At 46.2% G+C, this 26507-nt stretch overlaps 12 protein-coding genes across 12 annotated transcripts; 7 read left to right on the top strand and 5 right to left on the bottom strand.

Moving 5' to 3' along the window:
• Positions 1–561: 561 nt before the first annotated feature.
• On the top strand, positions 562–3386 carry V1508DRAFT_129427 (kinase-like domain-containing protein). The gene is made up of 3 exons (XM_066935953.1): positions 562–817; positions 868–1175; positions 1232–3386. The coding sequence occupies exons 1-3, from the start codon at positions 664–666 to the stop codon at positions 3371–3373; spliced, it is 2604 nt and encodes an 867-aa protein (XP_066795755.1). The 5' UTR covers positions 562–663; the 3' UTR covers positions 3374–3386.
• Positions 3387–4033: 647 nt separating this feature from the next.
• Positions 4034–7283, top strand: V1508DRAFT_417617 (Endonuclease/exonuclease/phosphatase). The gene is made up of 3 exons (XM_066940373.1): positions 4034–4287; positions 4344–6886; positions 6946–7283. Exons 2-3 carry the CDS (start codon positions 4360–4362, stop codon positions 7047–7049), a joined length of 2631 nt encoding a protein of 876 aa, XP_066795754.1. The 5' UTR covers positions 4034–4287; positions 4344–4359; the 3' UTR covers positions 7050–7283.
• On the bottom strand, positions 7093–8070 carry V1508DRAFT_417614 (uncharacterized protein). The gene is made up of 2 exons (XM_066940372.1): positions 7729–8070; positions 7093–7671 (listed from the first exon to the last, which is right to left on the bottom strand). The coding sequence occupies exons 1-2, from the start codon at positions 8006–8008 to the stop codon at positions 7511–7513; spliced, it is 441 nt and encodes a 146-aa protein (XP_066795753.1). The 5' UTR covers positions 8009–8070; the 3' UTR covers positions 7093–7510.
• A 54-nt stretch (positions 8071–8124) lies between these two features.
• On the bottom strand, positions 8125–9500 carry V1508DRAFT_417611 (uncharacterized protein). The gene has a single exon (XM_066940371.1). The coding sequence runs from the start codon at positions 9460–9462 to the stop codon at positions 8287–8289; it is 1176 nt and encodes a 391-aa protein (XP_066795752.1). The 5' UTR covers positions 9463–9500; the 3' UTR covers positions 8125–8286.
• Positions 9501–9632: 132 nt separating this feature from the next.
• On the top strand, positions 9633–11424 carry V1508DRAFT_417608 (uncharacterized protein). The gene is made up of 3 exons (XM_066940370.1): positions 9633–9827; positions 9893–11091; positions 11139–11424. The coding sequence occupies exons 1-3, from the start codon at positions 9709–9711 to the stop codon at positions 11201–11203; spliced, it is 1383 nt and encodes a 460-aa protein (XP_066795751.1). The 5' UTR covers positions 9633–9708; the 3' UTR covers positions 11204–11424.
• V1508DRAFT_417606 (UV radiation resistance protein and autophagy-related subunit 14-domain-containing protein) lies at positions 11305–12903 on the bottom strand. The gene has a single exon (XM_066940369.1). The coding sequence runs from the start codon at positions 12668–12670 to the stop codon at positions 11516–11518; it is 1155 nt and encodes a 384-aa protein (XP_066795750.1). The 5' UTR covers positions 12671–12903; the 3' UTR covers positions 11305–11515.
• A 445-nt stretch (positions 12904–13348) lies between these two features.
• On the top strand, positions 13349–14380 carry V1508DRAFT_417605 (uncharacterized protein). The gene is made up of 3 exons (XM_066940368.1): positions 13349–13681; positions 13750–13808; positions 13875–14380. The coding sequence occupies exons 1-3, from the start codon at positions 13511–13513 to the stop codon at positions 14113–14115; spliced, it is 471 nt and encodes a 156-aa protein (XP_066795749.1). The 5' UTR covers positions 13349–13510; the 3' UTR covers positions 14116–14380.
• Positions 14381–14384: 4 nt separating this feature from the next.
• Positions 14385–16188, top strand: V1508DRAFT_417602 (Peroxin 13, N-terminal region-domain-containing protein). The gene has a single exon (XM_066940367.1). The coding sequence runs from the start codon at positions 14523–14525 to the stop codon at positions 15708–15710; it is 1188 nt and encodes a 395-aa protein (XP_066795748.1). The 5' UTR covers positions 14385–14522; the 3' UTR covers positions 15711–16188.
• Positions 16189–16846: 658 nt separating this feature from the next.
• V1508DRAFT_417599 (uncharacterized protein) lies at positions 16847–18056 on the top strand. Its single transcript, XM_066940366.1, has 2 exons — positions 16847–17769; positions 17830–18056. The coding sequence occupies exons 1-2, from the start codon at positions 17057–17059 to the stop codon at positions 17870–17872; spliced, it is 756 nt and encodes a 251-aa protein (XP_066795747.1). The 5' UTR covers positions 16847–17056; the 3' UTR covers positions 17873–18056.
• Positions 18057–18342: 286 nt separating this feature from the next.
• Positions 18343–19211, top strand: V1508DRAFT_417598 (uncharacterized protein). The gene has a single exon (XM_066940365.1). The coding sequence runs from the start codon at positions 18414–18416 to the stop codon at positions 19062–19064; it is 651 nt and encodes a 216-aa protein (XP_066795746.1). The 5' UTR covers positions 18343–18413; the 3' UTR covers positions 19065–19211.
• V1508DRAFT_455845 (P-loop containing nucleoside triphosphate hydrolase protein) lies at positions 19067–21547 on the bottom strand. Its single transcript, XM_066942630.1, has 2 exons — positions 21045–21547; positions 19067–20988 (listed from the first exon to the last, which is right to left on the bottom strand). Exons 1-2 carry the CDS (start codon positions 21276–21278, stop codon positions 19405–19407), a joined length of 1818 nt encoding a protein of 605 aa, XP_066795745.1. The 5' UTR covers positions 21279–21547; the 3' UTR covers positions 19067–19404.
• A 1044-nt stretch (positions 21548–22591) lies between these two features.
• Positions 22592–23641, bottom strand: V1508DRAFT_417595 (uncharacterized protein). The gene is made up of 4 exons (XM_066940364.1): positions 23286–23641; positions 23083–23221; positions 22989–23013; positions 22592–22932 (listed from the first exon to the last, which is right to left on the bottom strand). The coding sequence occupies exons 1-4, from the start codon at positions 23527–23529 to the stop codon at positions 22780–22782; spliced, it is 561 nt and encodes a 186-aa protein (XP_066795744.1). The 5' UTR covers positions 23530–23641; the 3' UTR covers positions 22592–22779.
• Between the last annotated feature and the right edge of the window lie 2866 nt (positions 23642–26507).

Here is a 26507-nt window from a genome sequence, read left to right as displayed (position 1 = left end):
GCGGTCATTTTCACGTAGAGAGTAAGGTTTGGCTCTATCTACGCCCAATTCTCTTATGCCCGGGCGACCCAAGCTGAAAGCGAAATATATACTGTCACAATTTGTATTACACATTCAGAATTCAAAAATATGAAACAATTTCGCGAAATGCTCTTAGACACACACAACCCGCCGCTCGAGATGAGGCCGACGCGTGACCGACGCGTCCAAACGCGTGCGACGCGTAGTGCGAACAACTCTGAACTAAAATGAGCTAGGGTTGGGGCAAGTGGTCAATGTTTGCATAGGAGTCAATCCCCTTTCTCTATGAAAGCACCGCTGTCCATGGCCCCACTCCCACTCTGGAATGTCCCTTACTTTTTGCGCCTCTTGCTCTACTCCTCCATTCGCTGCCTTGCTTCTGTTCATGGGCTCTGCGGATTTCTTCGCAGCTATTGGTAACTTATTCGAGAACCGAACTCTTCGATCTCCTGACTTGAAAAACCAGGGACAAAACGCAATCCTCGATTTCTAAGCTGTTTCCTCGGCTCGTCCCTTCTCCACTGGAGCTCTTAGATCGAACTTTCACATCACACCTTGGTATATGAGGCTTCGATATTTCCAAAGTGGCCGGCTGTCAAGTCAGTTATCATTTCGGTCTGTCTCGTGAGATAATTTGGTACAATGACCTCCCTGTACTCCTCCAACAGTGCGTTCATGAACCCTGGCCCGGCGCCCGCGCCGCCAGTGAACAGACCGCCGCTGGCTACCAAGGCATCAGCATCCAATGTTCAGGTCCTACCTTCGAATAGAATATTTTCACCTGTATCTGCGACCGGTAATGAGCCAATTGCACTTTCTTCACCTGCACGAGCTAACAAAGCCCAGGTGGCCTGAATTTGGGATTAAAGGGTCAAATTATCAAGCAGGGGTGGGCCAGTGTTAAGGAAGATGGCTTACGGTCGTTCATCTGGACAAAGAAATATCTTATGCTACGCGACTCGAGTGTGGACATTCACAAAAATGAGTCTAGCCCGCCTACTTCTTCGGTCGCGCTCGCCACTGTTACAAATGTCAGTCGGGTCGATGTGAAACCTTATTGCTTCGAAATCGTGAGAACTTCTGGAACGAAGAGTTTGTTTGTGAGTTGCAAGAGTGATGTCGACTTGTACTCATGGATGGATGAGATCTATGGCGTATGCGGTTTGCTCTCTTTTCTTATTATATAGATGGATCGCTAACACTTGAATAGCGATGCCCTCTCATGGGCGTCTCCAGTCCGACAAACTTCACGCACAAAGTTCATGTTGGGTTTGACCCTAGCTCGGGTGGATTCACAGGCCTTCCGGACACGTGGGCGAAGCTCCTCAATGCGTCTGCTATTACACAGGAGGACTACGCCAAGAATCCACAGGCTGTCATCGAGGTCCTTGAATTCTATTCAGACATTAAGGCTCAGGAACAACAAGGTACCGGATCCTCGCCTTTATCTACATCATCGTCGTCAAACTCTTCTGCTCCATCTAACACAGCGGCGCAACCATATCTGCAGAAGCCCGCGCTTCAGCAACGAGCATACACCACTGGCCGGATAGCTCCCGTTACACCATCGTCCGTCCCATTGCAAACATCACTGTCGCAGCCTGAATCATCAAAGTCAGCCAAACTACCATCAAATTTGGCTCTTTCGGCTGCAGTTAATTCCTTTCCCACACCGCACAGAGCAGCGCCGCAAGTTCCTCGCCCAAGCCCGCACAAGATCACCACCCAGCCACAAGTTCAGTGTTTAAACTCTGAACCGGCGTCAACTTCTCCGACTACATCCGCACATGCGAATGAGCGCGAGTTTGATCGTGAGCGCGAAAGAGGTAGAGAGCTCCAGCGTGAGATACCAGCAAGACATCCACTGCATACGCGGCCAGCGCTTGACGTTGTCACTCCCACGTATTCCTCTAAAAGTCAGCAAGAGGGCTACGCAAAGGCATTACAACAGCAACAGAAGTTACAACAACCTACTTCCAGAGATGATATTAAGAAGCCTTCAGCGGCTGTTGAAAGCTCGGCTGTCCCCTCCGTCGCGCCCCTCAAGACGTTTAATGCTACTCGTCCGGCTCCGGCAGCACCTCGACGCGCTGTAACCGACACGATCTCGCCACAGCTACAAAAAGCAGAGGAACAGGTCACAAAGGACGAAGATGCTCTGTATAGAGCTCACGTCGCTAAGCTTCAGACTCAGGCACAACAACGGCAACAGCTGCATATGCAGCATGCCCAAGCACAAGCTCAACGACAACACTTAATCAAGCAGCAGAAACAGCAGCAACAACAAATCGCTGCTCAGGAAATACAACATCTTCAACAGCCACAGCCACAACCTCAAGGGCCCATCCAGAAACCAAAGCCAACTCATGCCAAGAAGGCACATCGTCCTGCAGATGTTGTGACGCTTCCGCGGCCCGCGTCGAAGGAAGAGAAGCGAGTTTCGACTATGGATGATATGCAAATCATGATTAAGCTACGATCTGTTGTTTCTTCAGGAGATCCTCTTCTGCTGTATAATAAGAAGGGCAAGGTTGGTCAGGGTGCGAGTGGATCTGTGTATGTCGCTGCTCCATTGCAGCCGCAAATGAGCTCACGATACAACAAGGTCGCGATTAAGCAGATGGATCTTGCATCGCAACCTCGTAAGGAGCTGATCGTGAACGAAATTTTGGTCATGAAGGAATCTCAACATCCGAATATTGTCAACTTCTTAGATGCATATCTGCGCGAACCATCCGACTTGTGGGTTATCATGGAGTACATGGAAGGCGGAGCTTTGACGGACATCATCGAGAGCAACACATTGACCGAAGCACAGATTGCGACGATATGCTTCGAGACATGCAAAGGTCTACAGCATCTTCATCACAAGAACATCATACATCGCGATATTAAGAGCGACAATGTCCTTCTCGACTCCCATGGCAACGTCAAGATCACAGATTTCGGCTTCTGCGCCAAATTGACTGATCAGAAGAACAAGCGAGCCACAATGGTCGGCACTCCGTACTGGATGGCTCCTGAGGTCGTTAAGCAGAAAGAATATGGTGCTAAAGTCGATATTTGGTCATTAGGTATTATGGCGATTGAAATGATTGAATCCGAACCGCCGTACCTTAACGAGGAGCCACTGAAAGCGTTATACCTGATTGCAACTAACGGCACACCAACCCTCAAGCGGCCAGAGAAACTGAGTCGAGAAATCAAGAGCTTCCTAAGCGTTTGCTTATGTGTGGATGTGAGCAGCCGTGCATCTGCTGACGAGCTGCTTACGCACGACTTCTTGAAGAAAGGATGCAGTTTGTGTAGCTTGGCTATTCTGCTAGGTAGTAATGGTCAGGATCGGCATTAGATGTTTCATGATGGTATCAAATGGGTTATTTTCTGGCAGATTTAATCGGATTCATATATGCTTTTGGACTATTAACATTTGTGACGGTTGTTACTTCTGAGTGTTGGAAATCTGTTGGGAATATTTGGATTATGTAGTTTGGCATATTAGTTGCCTTTATAGCATTATTGCATTTCTGTTGGAAATAAGTCAGGTTGCTGGCATAATCAGACAATAGAGAAGTTCCTGCAACTATTAGCTGAATCCTTGTAGACACTAAAACAAGAAGTAAATGAAGAAGCGTGCACGCACAATGCGAACTCCTAGTCGTTTGCTCTGAACCCCCCATGACTTGTTCCAACTGGTGAACACAAAGTTTTCCGGTATATCTCTTCGTGGCAGTCCTCAGCGACACTGAACGGGATCGGATCACTTCGCCCGACGCTACAGGACCTTAGAATCGCCGACCGAGTCTGGTTTTGAAGACGGTCTCTGGTTGGGAGCCCTACTAAGAGTTGTATTAGGAAAATACTCTTATACACTGGTATGAATAGCTAAACTTTATCTGGCGATGATACAACCAAAAGCGGACTAACGCCATGCGGAGTCAAACCCAATGTCTGCTGCAGCTTGTGCGTGCAGCACAGGCAAAACGCGGTTTCTTCAACGACAGGGCTGTAATGGGGTTGATGGATACAGCCAGGTTGTGTCAGCGATCACACTTGACATATGTATATTGACCTGATTATTTGTTGATAGGGTACACATCTTCTCATACATCAATATAACCAGAGCAACTGTATTTGGTGGAGATCCACTTGTCTAAGAATCGCGTGCTATAATCACAACGGCATATATCCCAAGCGGAAGGTTCGGCAAGTTTGCCTGCGTTTTCCACCTTATTCCAGGGTTTCATCTTTGCAAGGAACGCATATGTGAGTTTTATGATCTGTTAGTACAATAACGCGTGGTATTAACATCAACTGAACAGATCAGATGCTTCGACCATGACCAGCCTCGTCCTTTCGACAAGTACGCACACTTTAACATTCCATGCTTCATCTTGTGCCGACCCCGGCGGAACCATTGACACGCCATTCTACATTCTCGAACCAAAAGCAACTGCGCCAAATGTTTCGCCTACTGGCTCTCCAGTTCTGCCTGCAGCTACGGATCTGACTGTGCATGATACAATTTCTATTGATGAAGATGTTATGGATTCGGATCGCATGACATTGAAGCTCCAAGACCATGATATTGGCAGCATTCCGAAATCGGACGTGACATATCTAGCGGAATTTGTACTAGCATGGCGGAGTGCGCTTGCTGCATTGGAGGAGCAAGTCCAGGTGAACCAAATTTCGTCATTCGAGGACCCGTTAAGCTCAGACTATGTAACTACTCGTTTGATTCAAGAGAGGGACTCCTTTATTGAGGAGAAAACTGTTCAAATCCGTCTGATTACATGGAACCTACATGGCGAGGTTATTGGCGAGGACTTACGACCACTCCTATTCGGATCAAGCGTGCTGTCGGATTCAGGAGAGTTGCAGGATCTCGGAATCTTTTTTGTCGCCCTTCAGGAGGCTGATCCGTTGACACCAACGACGCTTTCAGCAAACCAAGTCACGATTGCAAGGTGGGCGAATCAAGTCCTTGAATGTCTTGGTGAATGCTATATTTTGTCGGCATCTTCAGAATTGCTGGGTATGGTACTGCTGATGTTCACGCACAAAAAGTTGGCCTCTCAGATCACACAGCTCGAAATATCATCTGCCGGTACCGGAGTGTTAGGTTACTGGGGAAATAAGGGCGCTGTCTGTATTCGCTTCATGCTAGGCGAGAGCGATTTGGCTGGCATTGCTGGCGTCGAGATTGCCGTAGTCAATATGCACTTGTCTTCAGGAATTGCGCCTCAAGCTGTGGAGCGAAGACGGTGGGAGATGAGTGAACTGGACAAACGGCTGAAGCTACCTGTTTTTAATGGCAAGTTATTTCGAAAACAGCGAAACGGAGGTAAAAATCGGAAAGAATTGCTGTACCAAAACGGCGACCTACTGGATGAATTAGATGAACGAGTCTTAGATGCATCCTCAGAAGACGACATAGTCGCTGCTGGTGCAGATGCGGTTGAAGTAAAGAAAATCAAGGAGAACGGCATGGCTAAGGAATATGAGATAGGCACTCCTGCAATTCCAATAGCGGATGGCTCTGATAAAGCGGCTACGATATCGACAACGACGTCCACCACTGCAACAACAGCGGCAACAATTAACACCGACCATGTCGGCCCGGAGAAGGACATTAATTCGATCGTATTCATACTTGGTGATCTTAATTATCGACTAGCCATGGACCGATCGGATATTTCACAACTTGTTGCCAAGAAAGACTATGATGCCTTGCTGTTCTGGGACCAGCTTCGAAATGAAATGAAAGAGGAATCAGTCCTAATCGGGTTCCAAGAAGGACCCATTTCATTCCAGCCAACATACAAATACGATATTGGAACAAGTGTATTCGACACAAGCGAGAAGGCACGAGTACCGGCATTTACCGATAGAATACTCTATACGACATATCCGTCATTGGCACAGTTGGATTACGAGACTTTCATGCATTACATTTCATCGGATCATAAGCCAGTTGCAGCTACGTTCGAGTTACGCACAATGCTTGTGGATGCCGATAAGCGGGCACAGATCGTTAAGAGATTGCTCCATGACTTAGACGCACGAGAAAATGAGTCTAGGCCTAAGGTGGAAGTCGAGAAAACTGATTTACTCTGCCCGGATATGACAGTACTCTCGACCGTCCACCAGACAGCGAAATTAAAGAATTGTGGTAACACCCAAGTTGCCTGGGAGATTGAGATCATCGACGGGTCATTGATACAAGTTGGAACTCCCGAAGGAGTTTTGCCACCCGGTGCCACTCAGACGGTGCGTGTGTCATTCAAAGTTCCTCCAAATGTAACGCATATCTCGGAAATATTTATTTTGCGCATCATTAATCGACAAGATTACTTTATTTCAATTACTGGAAACGTATTACCGTCTTGTTTCGGTGCGTCACTCGTAGATATGATCCGAAAGCCTTCTGGGGCACGACATGGATTTCTTGCTCCGCAAACTGGGCCGCAGCTAAATATTCCACGAGAGATATGGAAGTGCGTCGATTTTCTATCAACTCGAATTACAAGAGAAATTTTTAGACGTCCTGGTGATGAGACAGTTGGAGAGCTTGTGCGCAACTGGCTCGACAATGGCGACGATTTCGACAGTATCGTTTTAGATTCGCTGGCCAGGGATGGAAACAAAGGAACTCATTCAGTTGCAGAGCAATTTATCCAGCTATTGGAATTGGTAAATGGGGGTGTCATTCCAGAGAAAGTGTACGATATAATCACGCAAGGCAACGACGGCGTTCAATTGATATTTGAGGCTATGCCGAGAGTTAATGTTAATACATTAATCTACATTGCATCATTCTTGAGAGAGGTGAAGAGAGTTGTTATAGATTTTGACCTTATACGTGAGCGTTCCTGCTTTCTTTATACAGGTGCTGCAGGCGGTGCTAACTTATTCGTCTAGTGGAAATATTCGATAAAGTCCTAGTCCGCATTCCAAAGACCGGCAAGAATAAATCTCGGCAAAAGAAGAAGCGCATGGAGTTTTTGAAAGGATTTATCGGTTAACTGTTTGCAAGCACATTGGTTATTGAGTAAGATGTATATTGTGTGTATCAAGGTACTTCGTGCACGGGTATATGCAATAAATGTGTAGATATTGAAGCCGACAGATGGAATCTGATTTAAAAAATTTGGACTGTGAGTAATATGGGTCAATTGTGTTTGGATAATGCATAAATTTCGGATTGGTCTGGCATTTTGAATAAATAGCATGAAATAGACGTCTGCTGTTGGATATTATCGTAAGGACCATGCAAATCATTTGATACTAATTTTGTTGCCGTCTGCAGGTATAAGTGGCAGGCCGTACATATGCCACAAGACCAGGAATGACGGGAACTGTCCAGACTGTAAATATACCGCAATAACCAAAATGCAAGAAATTGCTATTGATCCAAAATAATGCAGAACCCACAAAACTCCAAGGCATACAAAGTTCATCTCATAATTCTAATATTATAGTTCACTTATGCCATCGTCGGCGGTCCACCCAAAGTAGTACCTTTCCCAGTCGACGTAATTTCCATTGCGGATTCGGTTACAGTTTTCTCAATTCGTTGCAGGTCAACAGCGAATAGCTGCTGCTTCTCTGACCTTTTCAGTTGCGTTCTTGAGATCTGCAGAATATCTGAACCTTTGGTTAAATTCACGAAGTGAGGATCCTTTGCCAAATGCAATCACTTACCACTCATCTTCTCATCACAATCAGCTTCCTCTGCTTTGATCACAATTTCGCCATTTATAACACTGACTCCTCGCTGAACCATGTACCGCCGATTACGCTCATCCTTCTTCGCCTGTTTCTTCGACAGGACTCGTCCATGAACAACCACGTTGCTTTTCGCTATCCCGACCTTGACAGCTGACGAGACAGTGTGCCGGCTCTTGCGCTTCTGGCCAGTCGCCGATTTGCGAGATTGCTGCACTGCAAGTTTTGGCTTGTTAATAGAGTTTTTTGACGGCATCTTGATTGTGATATACAGCAATCTTGAGTCTAAGATGAAGATTTCAGGAAATACTACTGGGGCAGGGCACGTTGGGAGGTTTGGAAGGAAAATTTTCGTAGTGACAGATAATCAACCCCATGTTTAGTGCTGGTATTAAAATTGTATTAGTGGATTAACTTGGGGATTCGAGAACGAAGAAGTTTGCTGCTTTGGTGTAAACAGAATAGTTACAGAACCTTAATGTACAACCAAATTATGCGTTAAGACCAAAAGCATCCAAAAGATCCGAACGCCACTTAACGCCCATTTGGCCTTCCACGCAGATCGCCGCTGGCAAAGTTGTCCACCGCCCTTTTGAACAAAAGCTCCAAATTACTTTGGCCATTAGGCATGCTCTTCACAGTCTCCTCCTCGATACTCTTATGGCTCTTCTCATCGTCATCACGTTCACCGATACAAGATCGGCATAACTCTTCAACCGACGCGCGGTCCTCGGCCATGTATATCCACAAGCCCCAAACATCAGGCTGCTTCGGCGCAGTAGTATCCTCATAACCCACCTCCCACGGTTCAACAGCACTATACGGCGACCTGACCATCACAAACTCGTCTAGTCGTTCGATATCGGTAATATCCTCCAATTTCAAGAAAAAGCTCTTCAGAGACTGGCGGTTCAAGATCGCAAGCACATGCTCGTCAGCTTCTTCCCACGAGTCCGTACCATTTTGATAATAATATCCGTTCGCAGCTGTCGATGCGCGACGGGAGTATACAAACAGTACCCCTTGACAAGGTAGCTTTTCCCACGCACTCGTATCCGGAACGAATTTGTATAATACCGCGTGCGCACTGGTCAGCTCAATGTCGTTTATTAGTGGGTCATGGCGTGCCAACACCGCGTGATTTAACTCATCCGTAGACTCGACTGGTAATATATCTGGTTTTGGTGGCGGTGCAGGAGGTGGTGGAAGGACGCTATTTGCTGTTGATATGCGGGTCTTGACTTTTCGCCGAGTTGGCGATTTGGCTCGAATCGGTGAGTGTGCCCGGATCGGAGACGCTGACTGCGGCTTTGATTTCTGTAAAGACCTAAGGAAGAGATCTGCAGCTTTCAGATTCGTGGACGGTATAGGTGAGGACACCGGCGGTGTAACTGTGTGAATCGGATACTGCTCCTTTCGTGGCGGCGAAACTCGAGTGTGTACCGGCTGGGGTAGATATTGCGATTGCAGCGGGTAAGACTCTGATGGATATGACTGATATGGTGGCTGTTGATAATAGTGCGACGGAGAAAATGGCAAAAGTATGTTATCAACCATAGGCGCAGGCGGGGATGGTGGTGATCGAATCAGGCTGAGAATGCTCTCCCCACCAGGGGACGAATGACTCTGGGTAGAGATTGGCGGTTGCGGTGCAGCATGCAAATGATCCTGAGGCGGCCGCAAAATGTGCATTATACTCCGTTGCGACATGTTTTACTATGTATATATTCGAATAAATGCCGTCTATCAGTGGAATCATCTACACGCGGTGCCGATTGACGTCCGTTAAGATTGACGGACGCTCGGCGGTTAGGTTACCCGGCATTTAAGTAACGTCATAGTCTCATCGACTCGATAGAAGGGTTCACTATCAGATGTTCGATATTATACGCTCATTGACTTGTGTCAATTTCTCTTAATTTCTAGTTGTCCCAACATAGGACCATTTAATTGACAATGTCATCCTTCCCACCGCCAGGATCAAGTCCGCCTGACCAGGCCAAGGAAGACGAAGGCAATTCTGATCCTTCGTCAGAAGATCTACTGGCGCGTTTCTCAGCATTATCGGCTCCTACGTATGCCCAACCAGCTTTCCACATGGGAGATTGATATACGTGCTAACATACCTTATATATACTAGACATGAACTTAGACAGCGAGAGCCGTCGCCAGACGCACTGGGCTCCATCGACGCACTCACAGAGCGCTTTACTAAGTTATTCAACCGAGTTCCGGTCTCTGCTATAACAAAGCCAGTCACAACATATGCTGACGGAGAAGACATCGATCCACGGATATTTCTCGGCTCAAATGCAATTGCAGAGCCCTTAGCGCTGAAGGAGGAGCACAAGTGGAAAGATCTAGTCGAGGTAGACGAGAATGATTTTGAGCAGGCACTGCGTGAGTTGAGTGCTAAGGAATGGGAGCTTTCAGCAGATGATTTGGCTGAACTGCACTATTTAGAGAGCTCGGTAGTAGTCTCTAAAAGCACTGAGGGTGGTGATAGTGGAATTCTAGACAGAGGCTATCTGAAAGCAGTGGCCGAGGATTTGGACCACAATGCTCGTGATAACAACAAGCCAGTCGAGGTGATGATGGATGAGAAAGCACTAGATCAAGAGATTAATGATCCTCAGATTGGTGCTGAGAAGCAGCTAGGGTCATATATTTCTGAAAGGAAGACGGAAATGTCAGAGCCTGCTAATGCATCAGATGATGAGAAGGAGCTCGAAGAAAAAGCTACGTATTCAGTGCACGAAGACAATAACCTGGAGAATTACACTGAAGAAATGGGCTTGTCTAAAGAAGATGCAGTGCAGTTTCAAAGTGAGCAGACCGACATTGAGGAACAGGCAGACTGCTTAGTCAAGATTTACTCTTCGTTGCCAGGGTCAGGCGTTCCGGATAAGTCTCTCCCTGACGAAGACGACGAGAAAGATGAAGATGAAGAGGCCGAAGAACTAGTCGACATGTACGTTCGACTTGCTAGCGACGATGATGAGGAAGGAAAATGTGATGGCAGCAAGAAACCAAGCGACGAAGGAAATGTTGGAGATGTTGACGGCGAGGCTGATTTGCTTGCACGACTGCAAAGTCTTAAGTCACCTCAAACATATTCGAGAGATTTTCCGCCGGCATCGAAATTAACCGATGTTGCTGATCTTCCGGAGGCGCCATCGGTGATATTACCGTCAGTCACAAATAATATTATCAGCAAAAAGTTGCAAGAAGACGCAGCTTTAGGATGCTGCATGTGCTCAGACGATGTGGAATACCACTGTTTGGGTTGCGAAAGGTTGGACGAAGACTATTTGTATTGTAGTAAATGCTTCTTATTATGTGAGTTCTTTGCTTTACATTCGGAAAGAGTACTAACGAGGGCTTAGCACATGTAAGCGAGCAAGCTGGATATGATGAGCGAAGTCATCGATACAAAAAGTTCAGCCTGTGAATTTACTTTGCCATGCCATGTTTGGTCTCGGATTTATTTCTGATGGCGTCGAGAGGTTGCATATGTATCTTTGGATATTTACTCGATTGGATACTGTCAGATGATATATATGAGTGATCAATTGGAAATGTATATATTACATTTTACATATAGACATGAACCGAAGTCGCTATATATGCTACAAATTATTAAGACGTAAAACATAGCATTTAAAAAATAAGGAATACTAATGCAAAATGTACAAGGATCAAACAGGTAACCATAACGCCATAGTCTCCAATAGCTCCTACGCTCGCCATACCCTTCAAGCGATCAACCGACTCCCTTCCAGCTCTTCTTGGGTCGCCGTCGAACGTCAGTCCATGGCTCATCAGATATATTCTTCGATTTTTTCTCTATCTCTTCTGGTGCATCGACCAAGAGGACCTCGTCCGACACATCGTTTCCCTCTGTCTCCACAACTTGCCACTCTGCCCAAGCACGCATATCTGCGTCCACCTGGTTTTTTTCCCTCAACACCACGAGCACGACCGTAGGATCTAGAAAAAGTCCCAGGCTATCAACATCTGGACTGCGTAACCGCCTCCATAGATGTGGAGCAACGTCGAGATATGAGGATATATCGATTTCGTCGGTCGGTGCTTCTTCGCTGGTGGTAGTGCAGAGATAGGCAATGTCACATATTAGCAGTGTCAATGCCTCCAGAAACATATCCAACTCCTTTCGACTGCGTTCGCGCTCAGCAAGTGCACCAATTTTTGCCGTCACGGATAATTTCCGAAATGTTGACTGCTGCACTTGTGGGCGTCGTCGTATAGCTATAGCGGGACGAAGGGTAATCTCATAGGGCAACTGAACCTCCAGGTACCGAGCCAATAATGTAACAAACACACACGTCTTTTCCATAGTCGCGAGTAGTGCTCGCGGAGACAATCCTGTCAAGGAACCAAAGTCTGGAATATTGACGCCGCCAATATTGAGCTTGCCGTCGTTGGCACTCACTCCCATGGCCGCTCGAAGGTCGTTTAAAACACGTACACGCTCATCTCGAGCTTTGGACCGCACTGTACCGACTTTTGAGATCGCACGATCCCGGGATCTGGTGATCGTGTCCAGCTGTAACGAGTGTGCGTTTCGTAAGGCAGTTGAAGTCCGCGATAGCGTGTGAGCTTTTGTGTGGACTTCATGCCGCAAAGTCGCCGCGCGAGTTCTCAGCGCCGCCAGAGAATGCCGAGCTTGGTGCAAAGTCTTATTCAGTTCTACAAGTACGATCTTATGCCGTGAGATTGAATCTATTGTCGGCGAGGCGCTGTCCGATAAGCATGACGCGACAGATTGAGATGTAGTCGAACGAGTGGCGAGGGCGTTGATGACTTCGAGCCGATAAGGCAGTACTTGAGTGTTTGTGCAGCGTGCACAAATCAGCGATGGATCAGAACGCGAGCAGATGCCGCATGTGTATGCCATTCCAAACCGCGAGAGTCGAGGATATTATATGTCCTATCTTCCTTGCTGGACTCAATATCTATTACTATTGGTAAGGGAGATCGCTCAGCAACATAAGTCAGTGCATCTCGGCCCCTTGCATTCTGAGTACCCTCTACTTCATCGAATCTGTGCAGAGATGGGTTAATATATCGATAATAAATTATTTCTTGCGAATTGTGAGACCCGAATTTGTTCGGTAGATGACATTTTAGTAAACCCTAACCATGACGCAAGCCCTAACATTGGAGCTTTGTGCTCTACATGCGTAGAGAATTTGTATTTAGAGTGTATCTATGGTACTTAACGATGCCCCACCCCGTCTTCCCCGCCAAAACTTACAGATCTCGCCGTCGACTGCCGCCGATGCCAAATCTGGAGTACAGGAGTAGGTTGTTGACTACTTGTACTTTTTATTTTGCGCGTTGTATGTGTCTTATTTGCGCGCTGTATTGTCTTATTTGCGCGCTGTATGGTTTTATTTGCGCATTGTATATATCCCGTACGTAATTTATGACGTATTTTCTCCCACCCTCGTCATAATATAATGACTGATGCTCAAATGTACGCCGTCAATACCCAAGAAAGCCTAAGGTTAGGGGTGACGCAACTACTTGCCGCGCGCATGTGTGCGTTGTTACTGTCGCGATGTGCTCTACTGTTATTCCTCGCTCCTTTACAGCTGTTAATTCTTTGCATTACTCCCTCTATTCTCTCACGAATATATGCCATATTAAAGTGACTTGCTTACATTACAGCAGGCTACGAGTTGAAGTTATCTAGCTTACCTAGCCTACCTTGACAGATTTATGCTCATTCATCATGTCCGAAACTGAATCGAACTCATCAAATCGGCAAGCTGCGGCTGCAACTGGTCTGCAGCATCTTCTGCCTTTTGACGAATCGACGATTTTTGAGGAGTACCGTGATATTATGACGCGTTCTCATGAGGAACAGCGCCAGATTTATAGCGAATTTAAGGCATTTACCGATGTACATTGTACCTTAAGATTTTGGTAACACTATCAGTCAATATTTGCTGACTAACTATGGCAAATTAGGATGTCGCAGCATGGGTTAAGGCCGCATCCCAGTTTGATAATTTTAGAAGTCGGAAACGGTGACCGATATCCTTCCAAAAGTTGGAAACCAAGTGAATTACTTACTAACGCCTGTACTACTGTAGGATAAAGACCCGCTTAGAATGGATCAAAGCTAAACATGGAGAGATCGAAGGCGTCCGAAGCGAAGTCGTCACGTGCGTCGAGGCCGTCAGGGCTGCGTTGAGCATACTTGGCGGTATTACAGGACCTTTGAAGAGTTTGTCTGGTTTAGTCGACGATGGACATGAAGGCGATGACTGTTCTGATGGGCAGGGAACACGGTCAGCAGAGGGCATGGGGCCGAATCAGGCGTGTCGGGAATGATCGCGCTTATATTTGCTGTGAACCATAATCTTGTTGCTAGCAATGTTTGCTTTGACTATATACTTTATGTTGAATAACCAGTAAAAGGGTTTCCCTGCCAAATGTCCCGCCTCACCCATAAAAATTATTGCATTTGTCGTATGTAAATGAAATTGTTTGAACTATCGGACTCAGTTTAAAATAAGAGGCAAATGGGAGGCAGTCGCTCTAAAAATCACTGTGATACGTGTTTGCGATGACTGTCACGAGCCTCGGCCCCACCGATGGTTGCTCCTCATATGTCGTAATGGGAAGTATCTTTTGATCTTACCCTCACCTAATTCTGAATCGTTTCCGACGCTCACTCTCCCTTGCCTGGATCTTGTTTATCCTGGCTCTGAAATATCATCACGAGCGCCATAGAGTATATGTCGTCAATACAGCGACCAAAGCCATGGGAAGAGCGCGGTGGTGGCGGCGCTCAGTCCAACCCGGAATCCGCGAATATCGGATCACAGGCTCAAGGAGCAGTACCAACCACTTCCGCTTCCACATCACCTGTAGCAGCAGGTATATCGCCTAGCTCAGCTCCTTCGCGGCCTGCTCCTTTACCGTCATCAAGCACTCAGATCCAGGCTCCTGCAAATACGTCCGCTTACTCATCATCGTACAATTACGCTGGAAGGCCTTACGCCAATGCGTATAATCCTTACTCCTTCTCCTCGCCGTACACGTCCGCATATTCACCGTACTCATCTCCATATGGATCTCCATATTCACGTCTGTATGGTGCGGCAGGTCCTTCGATACCTGGTGCAGCGGGTTCTTTAGAGTCCTCTACTACAGCAGCCTTCCAAATGCTTGAGGCTGTCGTTGGTGCGATTGGCGGATTCGCACAAATGCTTGAGTCAACGTATATGGCTACCCACAGTTCATTCTTTGCCATGGTTGGCGTTGCTGAACAAGTCGCTGCATTACGGCAGAGTATTATCGGATCGGCTTCGCTGGGAATGCTTGCAATATGGAGAGTTTTCGTTCGGATATGGCGACGACTTACTGGGCGTCAGGCGCCGCAACAGCAAAACCGGCTCAATATGCGGGAGTTCGAGAAGTTCAAGCGGGAAGGCAGTCCGACTGGTGTGCCAGGAAATGGTAGCCAGCGGATTTCCGTCTGGCCCCTTCTTGTTTTCCTCGGTGCGGTGTTTGGAGGACCGTACTTGATGTCCAAGCTGATAAAAGCAATTTCTGCCTCTCGACAGGAAGACGAAATGAGATTGTCGGGATACGACAGCCAAGTTCTTGGAGCTGGAAACAGCGGAATGCCTATTGCTGACGGTGTGGTAGCTGGTGCCGCAGCAACCGGCAACGATTTGATCATTGATCCCTCCAAGTTGGAATTCTGCCGCGCTACCTACGATTTTGTGCCCGAAAATGAGGCTATTGAGTTGGCTTTTAAGAAGGGAGAGGTTATCGCGATTTTGTCGAAGGATACAGTTACTGGTGCCGAAGACGGCGAGCCTACCTGGTGGAGGGGTCGTTTACGAGATGGAAGAATAGGATTTTTTCCGTCAAATTACGTCGAGGTTATTAAGCGCCGGACTGGAAAGGCAGAGTAAGGGTAAGTCGCAGGGTCTGTATCATAGTGTCTACGTTGATTGGGATATTGTATGACAGTTGCAATGCCAGGAGTTGTGTGCTTTGTTGTGTGTTTAGAAATTATAATCGTTCGTTGTTTAATGAAATCTATGGGCCGGTCTTAAGATTGTCATTATTGTGATCCATCCAATGATAATATATAAATAGTCTAGTAAACTGAGCTTGCAGTGTACAGCCTTATAGTCCGGTCGGCAGTCAGGTTCGGCGGCTTCAAACTCCTTCGGGACTTTGCCTTTGGTTACATACTGAGAATTGTTCACTCAGAGCTTGGTTTAGGACAATTATATTTGTTAGCTTTTCACAACCGCAATCATTCGTCTAGATATTCGGGAAGTGCATAATTTGTTTAAGGCCAGAAAACATCTTAGAAATTTACTTTTGAGTGCAGCGATGATAAGAGTAGGCAATGACGTGTGAATCAATTCTAAATTATAACTACATAGTATCTAAAAGATTATAGTCGCGTTACGGTATCTCAAGTTCGATGACACGTTACTACACGCAGGATTTGAGCACATTGGTCGAAGATATGTAGGCAAATGTCGTACAACGCTGCTTGTTTATGAATTTGATCTATCGTGCCGTTCAAAATATCCTCGAGTGTAATATTCGGCCATGGTCCGTACTGCTGCTCGTTGGTACACGGACACCCAACGCGCAGTGCTATCTTCGACGACATGAAATATCAGTAACGGATCCCGATCGGCAGACTAATTTGTGCTGGCGACTTGTAGACTGGAAATCTGGAGTCGAACATTGTCGCAATTGACAGCTCATTTGTGATCTCTTGAGTTACTCATGTTCACTCATGTTCGAAATGATGTTTGTGCCGAAATCATAAGTGCTCCGCTGGAGAGCTCTCTGCGTCAACGAAGTTTGATACGTGATACTGGCCTCGTTGGCATCAACGCCTAAAGGTCATTGATTCGTTTATGTTTCGGTAACATCATCGTAATGACTTGTAATATTGAAAGACTCACGAATTACCATTGAGCTACACGGATACCAGCCGACAATAAGAAAACTGAGTAGGCGAGGCCAATAGTACTATGCAGTTGGCAAATTCCAGATTGGAGTACACATTGGGTTAGGACACAATTTTTTCGCGGGTAACCTATAAAATTTAGGGTTTTTGGATAAAGTTGCAAGCTTGAGCATTCACGACAGCATCCAGAAATTAGATAGATATTTACTGCAACATATGCGGAGCAGAGGCAGTCCAAAATTTTATCTTACCCTGACATTGAGATTTTAAGGGCCTTCATACGTCGAGCTGTGCGAGCTAGTGTGCATCACATCACTAATCATGTCAGATCGAGACAAGGGAAGAGATAGAGAGCGCGATCGAGACAGAGAGAGATATTATCGCGATCGAGAAATAATGCGAGATAGGGACCTGCATCGTGATCGTGACTATGGAAGTGATCGGTATCGTGAGAGACACAGGGACGAGGACAGAGATAGAGACAGGGGTAGATCCTATCGAAGTGGCAGACGGTCCCGCAGTCCGAGGGGAGATCGAGGAGACCGGGAACGGGTTAAAGATAGTGTTCGCTATCGAGAGAAAGAAGAAAGTCACCGGCGAATGGTTCGATACGATGACATAGATGATGGTTATTCTCGAGACTCTAGACTTGGCCGAGACCGTAGTCGCTCGCCTGATTCGCGCAAGCGTGGCGGCACTCAAAGTCGGACGCCATCCCGAGAAAGGGATTACGACAGAGATGATGTGGATAGGCGGCGGAGGACGAGGAGGAGGAAGAGTCCGAGTGAGGACAGGATACAGTCTACAGAAAATCGAGGCAGGCGGCGCACTCGGACTCCGAGTGCCTCACCTGTTCGACGACTTCGTTCACCCGACGCGATGGATACTGCAAATGACTCTGACGAGGATGAGACAGTGCGGATGGCGAAGCTAATGGGCTTTGCTGGATTCGGAACGACCAAGCAGAAGCGTGTAGTTGGCAATAACGTTGGCGCCGTGGCGAAAGAGAAGGTTCCGCAATACAGACAATATATGTGTGTATTCTTATACTACACGTTTATTACATCAGTATTGGACTAACTATGATGTAATAGGAATCGTGAAGGCGGGTTTAACCGTGCGCTATCCCCAGGTTAAGTATACAGCATGAGAATTTATCATCTCGTGCTTATCCGCAGGTTAAGCATAGAGTATTAGAATTATATCATCTGTAGCATGTTTTGGAGTAAGCCATAGCGGATATTCCATGATGTATAATGTATGCGATTCGTTATACCATAGTGAAAGTTTCAATACATTTGAGTATGTGGTCACTTTTCAATCATTCTCAGTTATGACCGATTTAAAATCTCGGGTTGCCCCTTAACTCCGCTGGTGCAACTTAGCTATTGTCGTCAATAGATATTACTTAACCGGCAGACGCCAATTCTTATTAACGTCTCTTATCTTTATGAATATGTTCTCTGGCTATTACTAATCATAAACAAATTTGAACAGGAGACCACTCGGGACCTTGGTCGATTGTTGCGAATTGTTGCTTTGCCCTCCCTATTGCGTCATCGATGACGAGCCTAGAGTTCTTAACGCCGGGAGGCACATATAAAGCACACACTTTGTCTGTCGTCCATCAGGCAAGTCCACATATTTTCGCCAACCAATTGTTGCTCCATTATTCGCAATGTCTATCCAACCTCGCTTTCTTGCCCATAAGCTGGCCACCAGCTCGTCGATTAGTACAGCTTCGTCGGCCACGCCCCATGTCGTCGATCTCTATCTCGACTACGTCTGCCCGTACTCAGGTCGTCTATTCAACAAGGTCTACAACTCACTTCTGAAAGAGCTAGAGAAGAAGTATCCTCCCGGCGCGTTTACTTTCGTGTTTCGACAGGTTGTTCAGCCATGGCATCCGTCATCCACTCTGGTTCACGAAGCCGCGCTCGCCGTTGAGAAGCTTGACCCCTCGCAGTTCTTCGAATTCTCTAATGTTCTTTTTAAGCACGCCTCGGAATACTACGATACTGCAGTCTACAACGAGACTCGGGCGCAGACATATGACAGACTCGCCTCTCTTGCGTCCGAAAGCGTGGGTGTTAACAAGGACGAAATGTTGAAGCTACTGGCTATTCCCCCATCTGAGGACGGCGCCGAACATAACATCGGTAACGAGATCACGGTCGATTTGAAGCTGTTTGTGCGCCAGCATCGACAGAACTCCGTGCATGTCACGCCGACTGTGGCGGTTGACGGTATTATTAATAATGATATCAGCTCCGGATGGCAGTTAGAGCAGTGGTTGGAGTTTTTGAAGGGAGTCTACGACAAGAAGTGAATACTGTGTTTCCTATTTGCTGAAATAGAGGGAGACGTAACTGCGACGAACTTGCAAACTAAAACGTATGACATAGCAGTGTGTGCAACAAATGTACAACCATGAATTCTATAACAGAAGGATAGAAGAATAAGTTTTATCAACCAACCCATCGACTCTACAATCCCCAATGTCTGTATACAACTGATAATTTCATCAGCGACATCCCGCGTACCCTGTCAACAAAATACAAGAAAAAGACAGCCTTTCATATCCTATGATTTCTAAAACCCGTACTATGTGCCGAAAGCCAAAAGAACCTAACAAATATACGACAAGCTGAATACAATATAAAAGCCACTTAGATAACAATGTTCTTTGCTAGGCTGCTCTTGTATTCCAAAATTGAACCTTCCCATCGGGTAGTTGTCTTGTTGTTGCATACGTAAATGTCTTTAGCAATCTTGTCCAACAGTCTGAAATCGTGCGAGACAACGACAACTCCACCCTCGAAAGCGTTGATAGCATCCGCGAGCGAGTCAATAGTGGGAATGTCCAAGCCATTAGTAGGCTCGTCGAGGAGGATGACGTTCGGTGTCTCGATAGCGAGTAAAGCGAATACGACACGCGATCGTTGGCCCTCGGAGAGAGTCGCCATAGTGGCAGTCTGGCCCTCACCAGTAAGACCGTATCTACCAAGCTGCTGACGCCAGAACTGGTAATCTTGGGAGATTTTCGGGTACTTGTCCCGTACAAACTCAAGTGCGCTCTTGCGAAGATCAAGCTGGTCGGCAGAGTGTTGAGAGTAGACACCAAGCTTTAAGTGAGAGTGACGGGAAACACGACCACCAGTTGGCTGCAGCTCACCCGTCATGATTTTGAGCAAAGTAGATTTGCCGACACCATTGGGTCCGACAAGAGCAACTCGAGAATCCATATCCACACCAAAGTCCAAATGCTCATACAAATTGTCCTCGGCATTGCCGGAATAAGAGAACGTAACGTCATCGAAAGACAAAACTGGAGGAGGAAGCTTCTCGACATCAGCGAATCGGAAAGAGAATACCTTATCAGGAACGACCTTCTCAATGAAACCGTCGGCCTCCATCTTGTCGAGAATCTTCTGTCGGGATTTTGCCTGGCGAACCAAGTTTGCGTACGTACCCGCAGATGCAATGAACTTCTTGATGTGCGCAATTTCTTCCTGTTGCTTGTTATATGCCTTCATCTGGTTGGTCTCCATCTCAGCACGAGTCTTGACGTACGAGTCGTAGTTACCACCGTAAAGGTTCAGCTTCTTCAATCGCATATCAATCATACTTGTACACACACCATTCAAGAAATCCTGAGAGTGTGAAACAAGCACGAGAATTCGGTCAAACCGCTTGAGATATTCCTCCAGCCACACACAAGCCTCCAGATCTAAATGAGCAGTGGGATCATCAAGAAGCAGCAAGCTGGGCTTAACGAACAACGCCTTGGCAAGAGCGACACGCATTCTCCAGCCACCAGACATATCCTTCGTCATCTTCTTGATGGTTGTATTGGTAAAGCCCAATCCTCTGAGAATCAAAGACGCACGAGATTCGAAGGTGGTGGGATCCATGCTTTCGATTCGCTCGTACAGCTCCTCAAGAATTTGTGACTCAGGGCCTTCCTTCTCCAAAACATCCTCGGCCATCTGCTCCAGTCGCTTGAGCTCATTCTCAGCCTCTCGAACGACATACTCGAGCGCGGAGTAAGTTGTCGCCTCCGCAGGCTCATTGAGGAGGTAAATATCGATCTGCTCTGGGATAGGGTACTCCCTGGCGGCAATAGCTCGAAGGAACGTAGACTTGCCGCAACCATTCTCGCCGAGAAGACCGTATCGACGACCATAATTAAGCTCGAGGGTAGAATCTTGGATTAACACCTTTCCGTGAAACACCAGTGAAACGGACGTGACCTGCGTGACGTAAGCCATTAAGTTGATCTCCATCAGATCAACTAAGAAGTACACACCTTGATATCTCGACTGGTGACCAAACTGGACAAGACACCGGTGGTGACACGATCGGACAGCCCGTGCTTATCCTCTTGCAGTTTTAATTTGGCAACCTCAGTGGCAACGACCTCGGCCTCTGTTTCAGAGTCACCATTGACAGAGACGGCGGCGGAAGAGACCTTAGACGAAGTCTTAGAGGACTTGGTCTCCGCACGTTTGGCTTGACGCTTGGCCTTAGATGCTGAAACCATTGTTGACTTTTGTGTTTAAGAGTGGCTACTGTGGTGGTTGATACTTCGACGATCGAAATGCGTCCAAAGAGATGTGGCGACAGCAAATAATTGGAATATACCTGAACTAGCGCGTATATATATCCAGAATAGAAAATGTAATCCCGTTTTACTGAAAACAATACACGATATCCTTGAATCTATCGTACAATAATATAAATCGACGGAATGAATCCAGTGGATCAATGCGTGGAGGACTATCAGGACTTATAACGCCTGCGGTCAAGTCCTGCGAAAAATTGTTTCACGGAAAGTTGGTCTATGTGAAGGTTAGGGTTGTGTACCTAATAGTAATAATGCGGCGTCGTTGGCTACCAGCTTAGGGTTGCGACGATCGTTGCCTATTTCGCCTTCTTTGAGCTCCTAGTATTATCTTTTATCTGTGGTCAGTAAATTTCTATTTATTTAATATTGCCTTTGCGCAATTTTGCGGAGACTGTTGTCTTCTTAGGAGAAGTGCCGGTCGGGAAAGCGTGGAAGCCCCTGAAACTGCTTCTATGCTGGGTGCTATTTGCCACTTGCCTCTACAGTAACATGCTGGGGTTGCCACGCTCCACACAAGTCCAACCCTAGAGCAGATGAAATATAGACCAATTCTGTTGGTGATAGCCCTTCCGCTGTTTTCATGAAACCATTTTGTTATAACAATAAATGCAATATTGCCAGATTGATTGATCTATCAGCCAAGTTGTATCTACGCTGTAAGCGCACGCGGGGACAGTGCAATAATGACAGCGACTAATCAATCCATCATTATGCAAATCTGGCCATGTCTCCTCACCGGAGTTGAGCAGTACCATACATGCACACGGCTGATACTTATAACTGAATTCGTAGTTATTATGCTACACGGCTGATACTTATAACTGAATTCGTAGTTACAACAATAACATGAGTGCTATTCGACACACTGCGAGACCTGATTCCTTGAACAGATGTTGCTCCATAACCATCGGAGTCGATCACCGCTCGAAGTGAGGTCACGATGTCGATGATCAGGGAAAGAACTAGCAAGAAGACAGCGAATACCAAGGACATTGAGATTCAGCTTTTCTTCTCAGTTTGCAAGCGGGAACCCAAGAGACGTATCAGAAAGAGGTATGCGAGAGGCACTTCAACGAGAAGAACCGGTTGAAATTACGTAACAGCTATGATCAGTCGTTCATTGCTTAAAAGAGTGGGGTTATGATCCAGCGAAAGATATGCAAGCAGATTCGCAATAGAACTTCAACAAACTATACGAGTAATACTTGGATAATAAAAAAATTTGCTTCCTGGTAAGTATAGGTATGCTCTTTGGTCATCGGTCTTCGCAAGGTCAATTTATTCAGTTCTCAACGCAAATTGTTACATCTTAATACTCATCAAATTCAGAGTCAACACCGGCAGAGTGTGGAACGGACGACCATTACTCTGGTCCTATTATAGACCACCATGACATTCAGGTTTTAATTTGCGAGAATTAATTTGTTTTCTTCGCGTTCTGTTCCTTAAACAATGCCCGCGCCAGAACTGCAAAACTCCCGATAATGCCAAACGCGGAAACGTATAGTGTTTGTGTCATGATATGCTCTTTCCACGGCTCGGCACCCGTTGCTCCAGCGGCAGCTGCAGCCTATAGTCAGAGTAAGTCTCACTTTGGTTCCTCTATCATCGAGCAAGCATGCTTACAATTGGCAATATCTGATTAGTTCCCCTGCGAAAGTTAAAGAGTATTGGTACTTGATTGTTCCGATAATGTGCAGAAATAAATGATGTAGCTTACCAGAATGCATTAAAGCACTGAACTGCAATGGCTGCCCATGCCAAACCAAAGCCCCACCAAACAATTCTCAACTCCAAAGCGCTCAAGTTGAGGAGCTGGGGCTGCCGAAGAAGGACACCAGCGCCAAGGACCATGGCCCCTTTGTTCTCAAACAATTTTTATTAGCGTTTTAGTCCAAAATAAAATTTGCCAGCAAGACTCACCCTGTGCCATGGACTGGATGTGTGCAGTGAGCGCCAATTTCGGGAACGGCGTCAACGGAATTATCAATCCCCATACGAGCCCAAAAAGTTGCAACGAGACACCAGATCGCAGTAACGATAGAGCAGTGATGGCTTGCGTGCTTTCAGGCATTTTGAAAGTGCTGACAATTGCACAGAGCGTTGGTCGAGTGCTGAAGAAAGGAGAGATTCTGCGGGGAAATAAAGTTCTGTCATGGGGTCCCATTTACTCGTAAATGAAGGTACTACCATCCTGCCGAGGTTAGGGTATCTGTCAAGACGTCAAGCTCACCCTGGTAAATTTTCTCTCTAGTGATGGAGCAGATGCCAGCTTAGTTCGCAGTGCTCACAATGCTGCATCTACCACGTTCAAGGCTGCTTACGGTAGCTATTCAAGAAGCAAGAAACAGGCAGACGGAACAATATTGTATACTCTTCGTGGCCTTTCTAAGATCATGATCGCTATTGAGGTCGGGTATTCCAGGACTATTCTTCCCTTTGTTGGAACAAGGATCAGTGGATCGAAGGGCAACATGCTAAGGTGTGTGTGTGTACTAGTATGTCCTGATGAGTCACCACGGTTCCAAATTCTCGTACTCTGAATGAGGGTGTCGGAGATGTCGGTGCAGATATGGAGAAGATGGGTCGCAGCATGGCTGAATCTGTGATTAGAGATCACTCACAAGGTTACTATGGTTTTATTGAATACCGTGGCCACAAGAGGGTTCGAGACTTGAAGGAAGCGTTCATTGAAGTGTGGCGAGCCAACAAGAAGCAGAGGGAGCCATGGCATGCGGTCGGACACCATTAATCCCAACCCTTGATCTTCGCTCTTTGGATTGACAGGAGCCCCAAAGACGACAAAAAATGGAGGGAAATATGCAACTTTCTAAAACTTTCCAGTAAAGTTAGTTTAGCTGAATATGAAGTTGACACCAGGAATTCCACCTTCCGCATGTTGAATGATGGGCTTCGAGCCAAACGTCAAATCAACAAGTTCTTAGAGTTTACAAGCAGACCTGCCGCCTTTCTCATCTAATGATTGGCTGTGGCTTGACCAAATCCACAAGGTTCTTTTCGAATTTTAATGAATTCACTCTGCTTATATCAGCTAAAAAGCCGCAAATCAACCTCTCAGTTGCGATTTATTATGAGCTCGACGATTTTTTGCATGAGGCTTCCGAACGCGAGGGAGAGTTCTCAGATCTCGACGATGATATCGTATCCGCCGTTAACGAAGGAATGAAGAAATACAGGAAGATATACATTTATGGATGAGACGGACACATATCACATCGCCTTGGTTCTAGATCCTCGAGTGAAGCACAATTTGATCTTGAAAGAGCTAGAAGCGGACGTGAACTTCGGCGCCCTTATAGTTAACGCGATCCGCGAAAAGCTGCATTCCATGTATCCATCAATTGATACCAATTCGCCTGCAAATAGAAGACTTTCGGCGGGTTACAGTAGCAACGATTTGGAGTCCAGGATGCTGCAGAAAGTACAGCCTCGCAGCCAGACTTTACTTTCTGACATCGAACGCGCCCTTTAGTTACTACCATTGATGCAGCAGATTCGAATTGGCTTTGAAATTGGTGTGTACACATAAAGATGAGTATCCGCGGCCATTCCAGCCTCAGAAGTTCAAGTCGAAACATTATTCAATACAGGGCGAGACGTGCTAGGATCAGGAGTTATTCCAGATGTTGACGTTAATGAATGATTTCTATAAGCAATAGATCAATTATATTACACGCAATATGCGATCGCCGTACGGCAGCCGACTTAGATTTGATTGGGCCTTTCCCGCAGTATTTTGGGCTAAATATATGCATAAGTTAACAGTGTTCGTTGGTATACTTCTATCGAGGCTGGCATCTCTATAAATCGCCGTGGAAGGAGCACGAAGCTCTGTCAAGTTCGTGGTTTTCTTCATGACTGGTGTGCTACACACGGCTACCTTCGTTCAAATCGGGCGGACAATTTTTGATACTCTCCTATCAAGTGATGACATTTTGAATACCAGCTAGTTGCATTAAGAAAGTCTCTGCTTATAACCGATATCATTATTGACTATATGCCGATACTATATCGGCTGAAATTTATTCATAATTTATTCCACAAGATTTTGAGCTTACGATATATTATCGTCCGATATCGGATCATCCGATATCGGCAAATCGGCAAATCGTCATCGGTATACCATAAACTATCTATCACAACGCTAGACCGGAATTTTATCACAAGTCTTATTGGCGCTGTATTTACTCCCATTGCCATTTTTTGGTTTGCATTCACCACCTATAAAAGTGTACATTGCATTTGTGCGCTCGGATTCGGAATTATTTTGGTGTTTTCCTGCATTTCAGGTACCTTGTTGAGGTGTACAGTATGCAGCATAGAATCGCTAGGGGTAGGGTTGAAACTAAATTGTCGCTACTAAATTTTTTGCACTATCCATGCCGAGGCTGCTCTGTTAGATACGCCACATCCGCATGTCTGTTCCTCAGATCGTTGCAATGTTCAAATACCGCCTCTATATATATTGTGCTGGGTGAGGAGATCTGCTTAAGAGCTGCATTGGCTGGCAAGTTGAATTGATCGTTACCACGGTGAGACCTCTCGACGTACGGCAAGTCGACACCAGTTATCAATGTCGTCCACTGTTCATCCCACAGACATTGAGCAGAAGTCTTTAATTGAGACTTCGAGAACAATTTTCGTCTTTCTAGAGGTTTGGTTTCTATCCCTTTGCAGTATGGGAATAATCCGTCAGAGGTGATTTCACTAGCTTTGGCTCTGCTCGAAGTTAGTTACAATCCTCTATTACTCTCGAATAACATCTGGACGAGGTTAACCGATTCGGTTCATGTTTGGCGTTTGTGGAATTCATATTATTTAGATAAGTTGTTATTTACTTTCATGATTGGGCTTAGACTGGACTTCATAAATATCTGTGGGCATTGACGGATTTATTGCACGAATTTATAGGATATAAATAGTTTTGTTTTTGAATATGTGTTGTAAGTATGTTGTTAATTCAAACTAGCCCGTTACCACACGGAGCGCAAAATCCGACAAAAAAACCTCCACAAGGAGTTGACAAAACTATCAGAAAAAATAAACTCGGCAACGGGGAATTGAACCCCGGTCCCCCGCGCGCTGGTACACACCAACCGAGAAAATAGCGGCGGCTCTCGGAGT

The sequence above is a fragment of the Lipomyces doorenjongii genome (assembly GCF_038497915.1).
Source record: "Lipomyces doorenjongii strain NRRL Y-27504 unplaced genomic scaffold V1508scaffold_25, whole genome shotgun sequence".
Taxonomy (NCBI): Eukaryota; Fungi; Ascomycota; class Lipomycetes; order Lipomycetales; family Lipomycetaceae; genus Lipomyces; species Lipomyces doorenjongii.
Note: the sequence above shows the minus strand (reverse complement) of the source record. Positions and strands in the feature narration are given on the sequence as shown.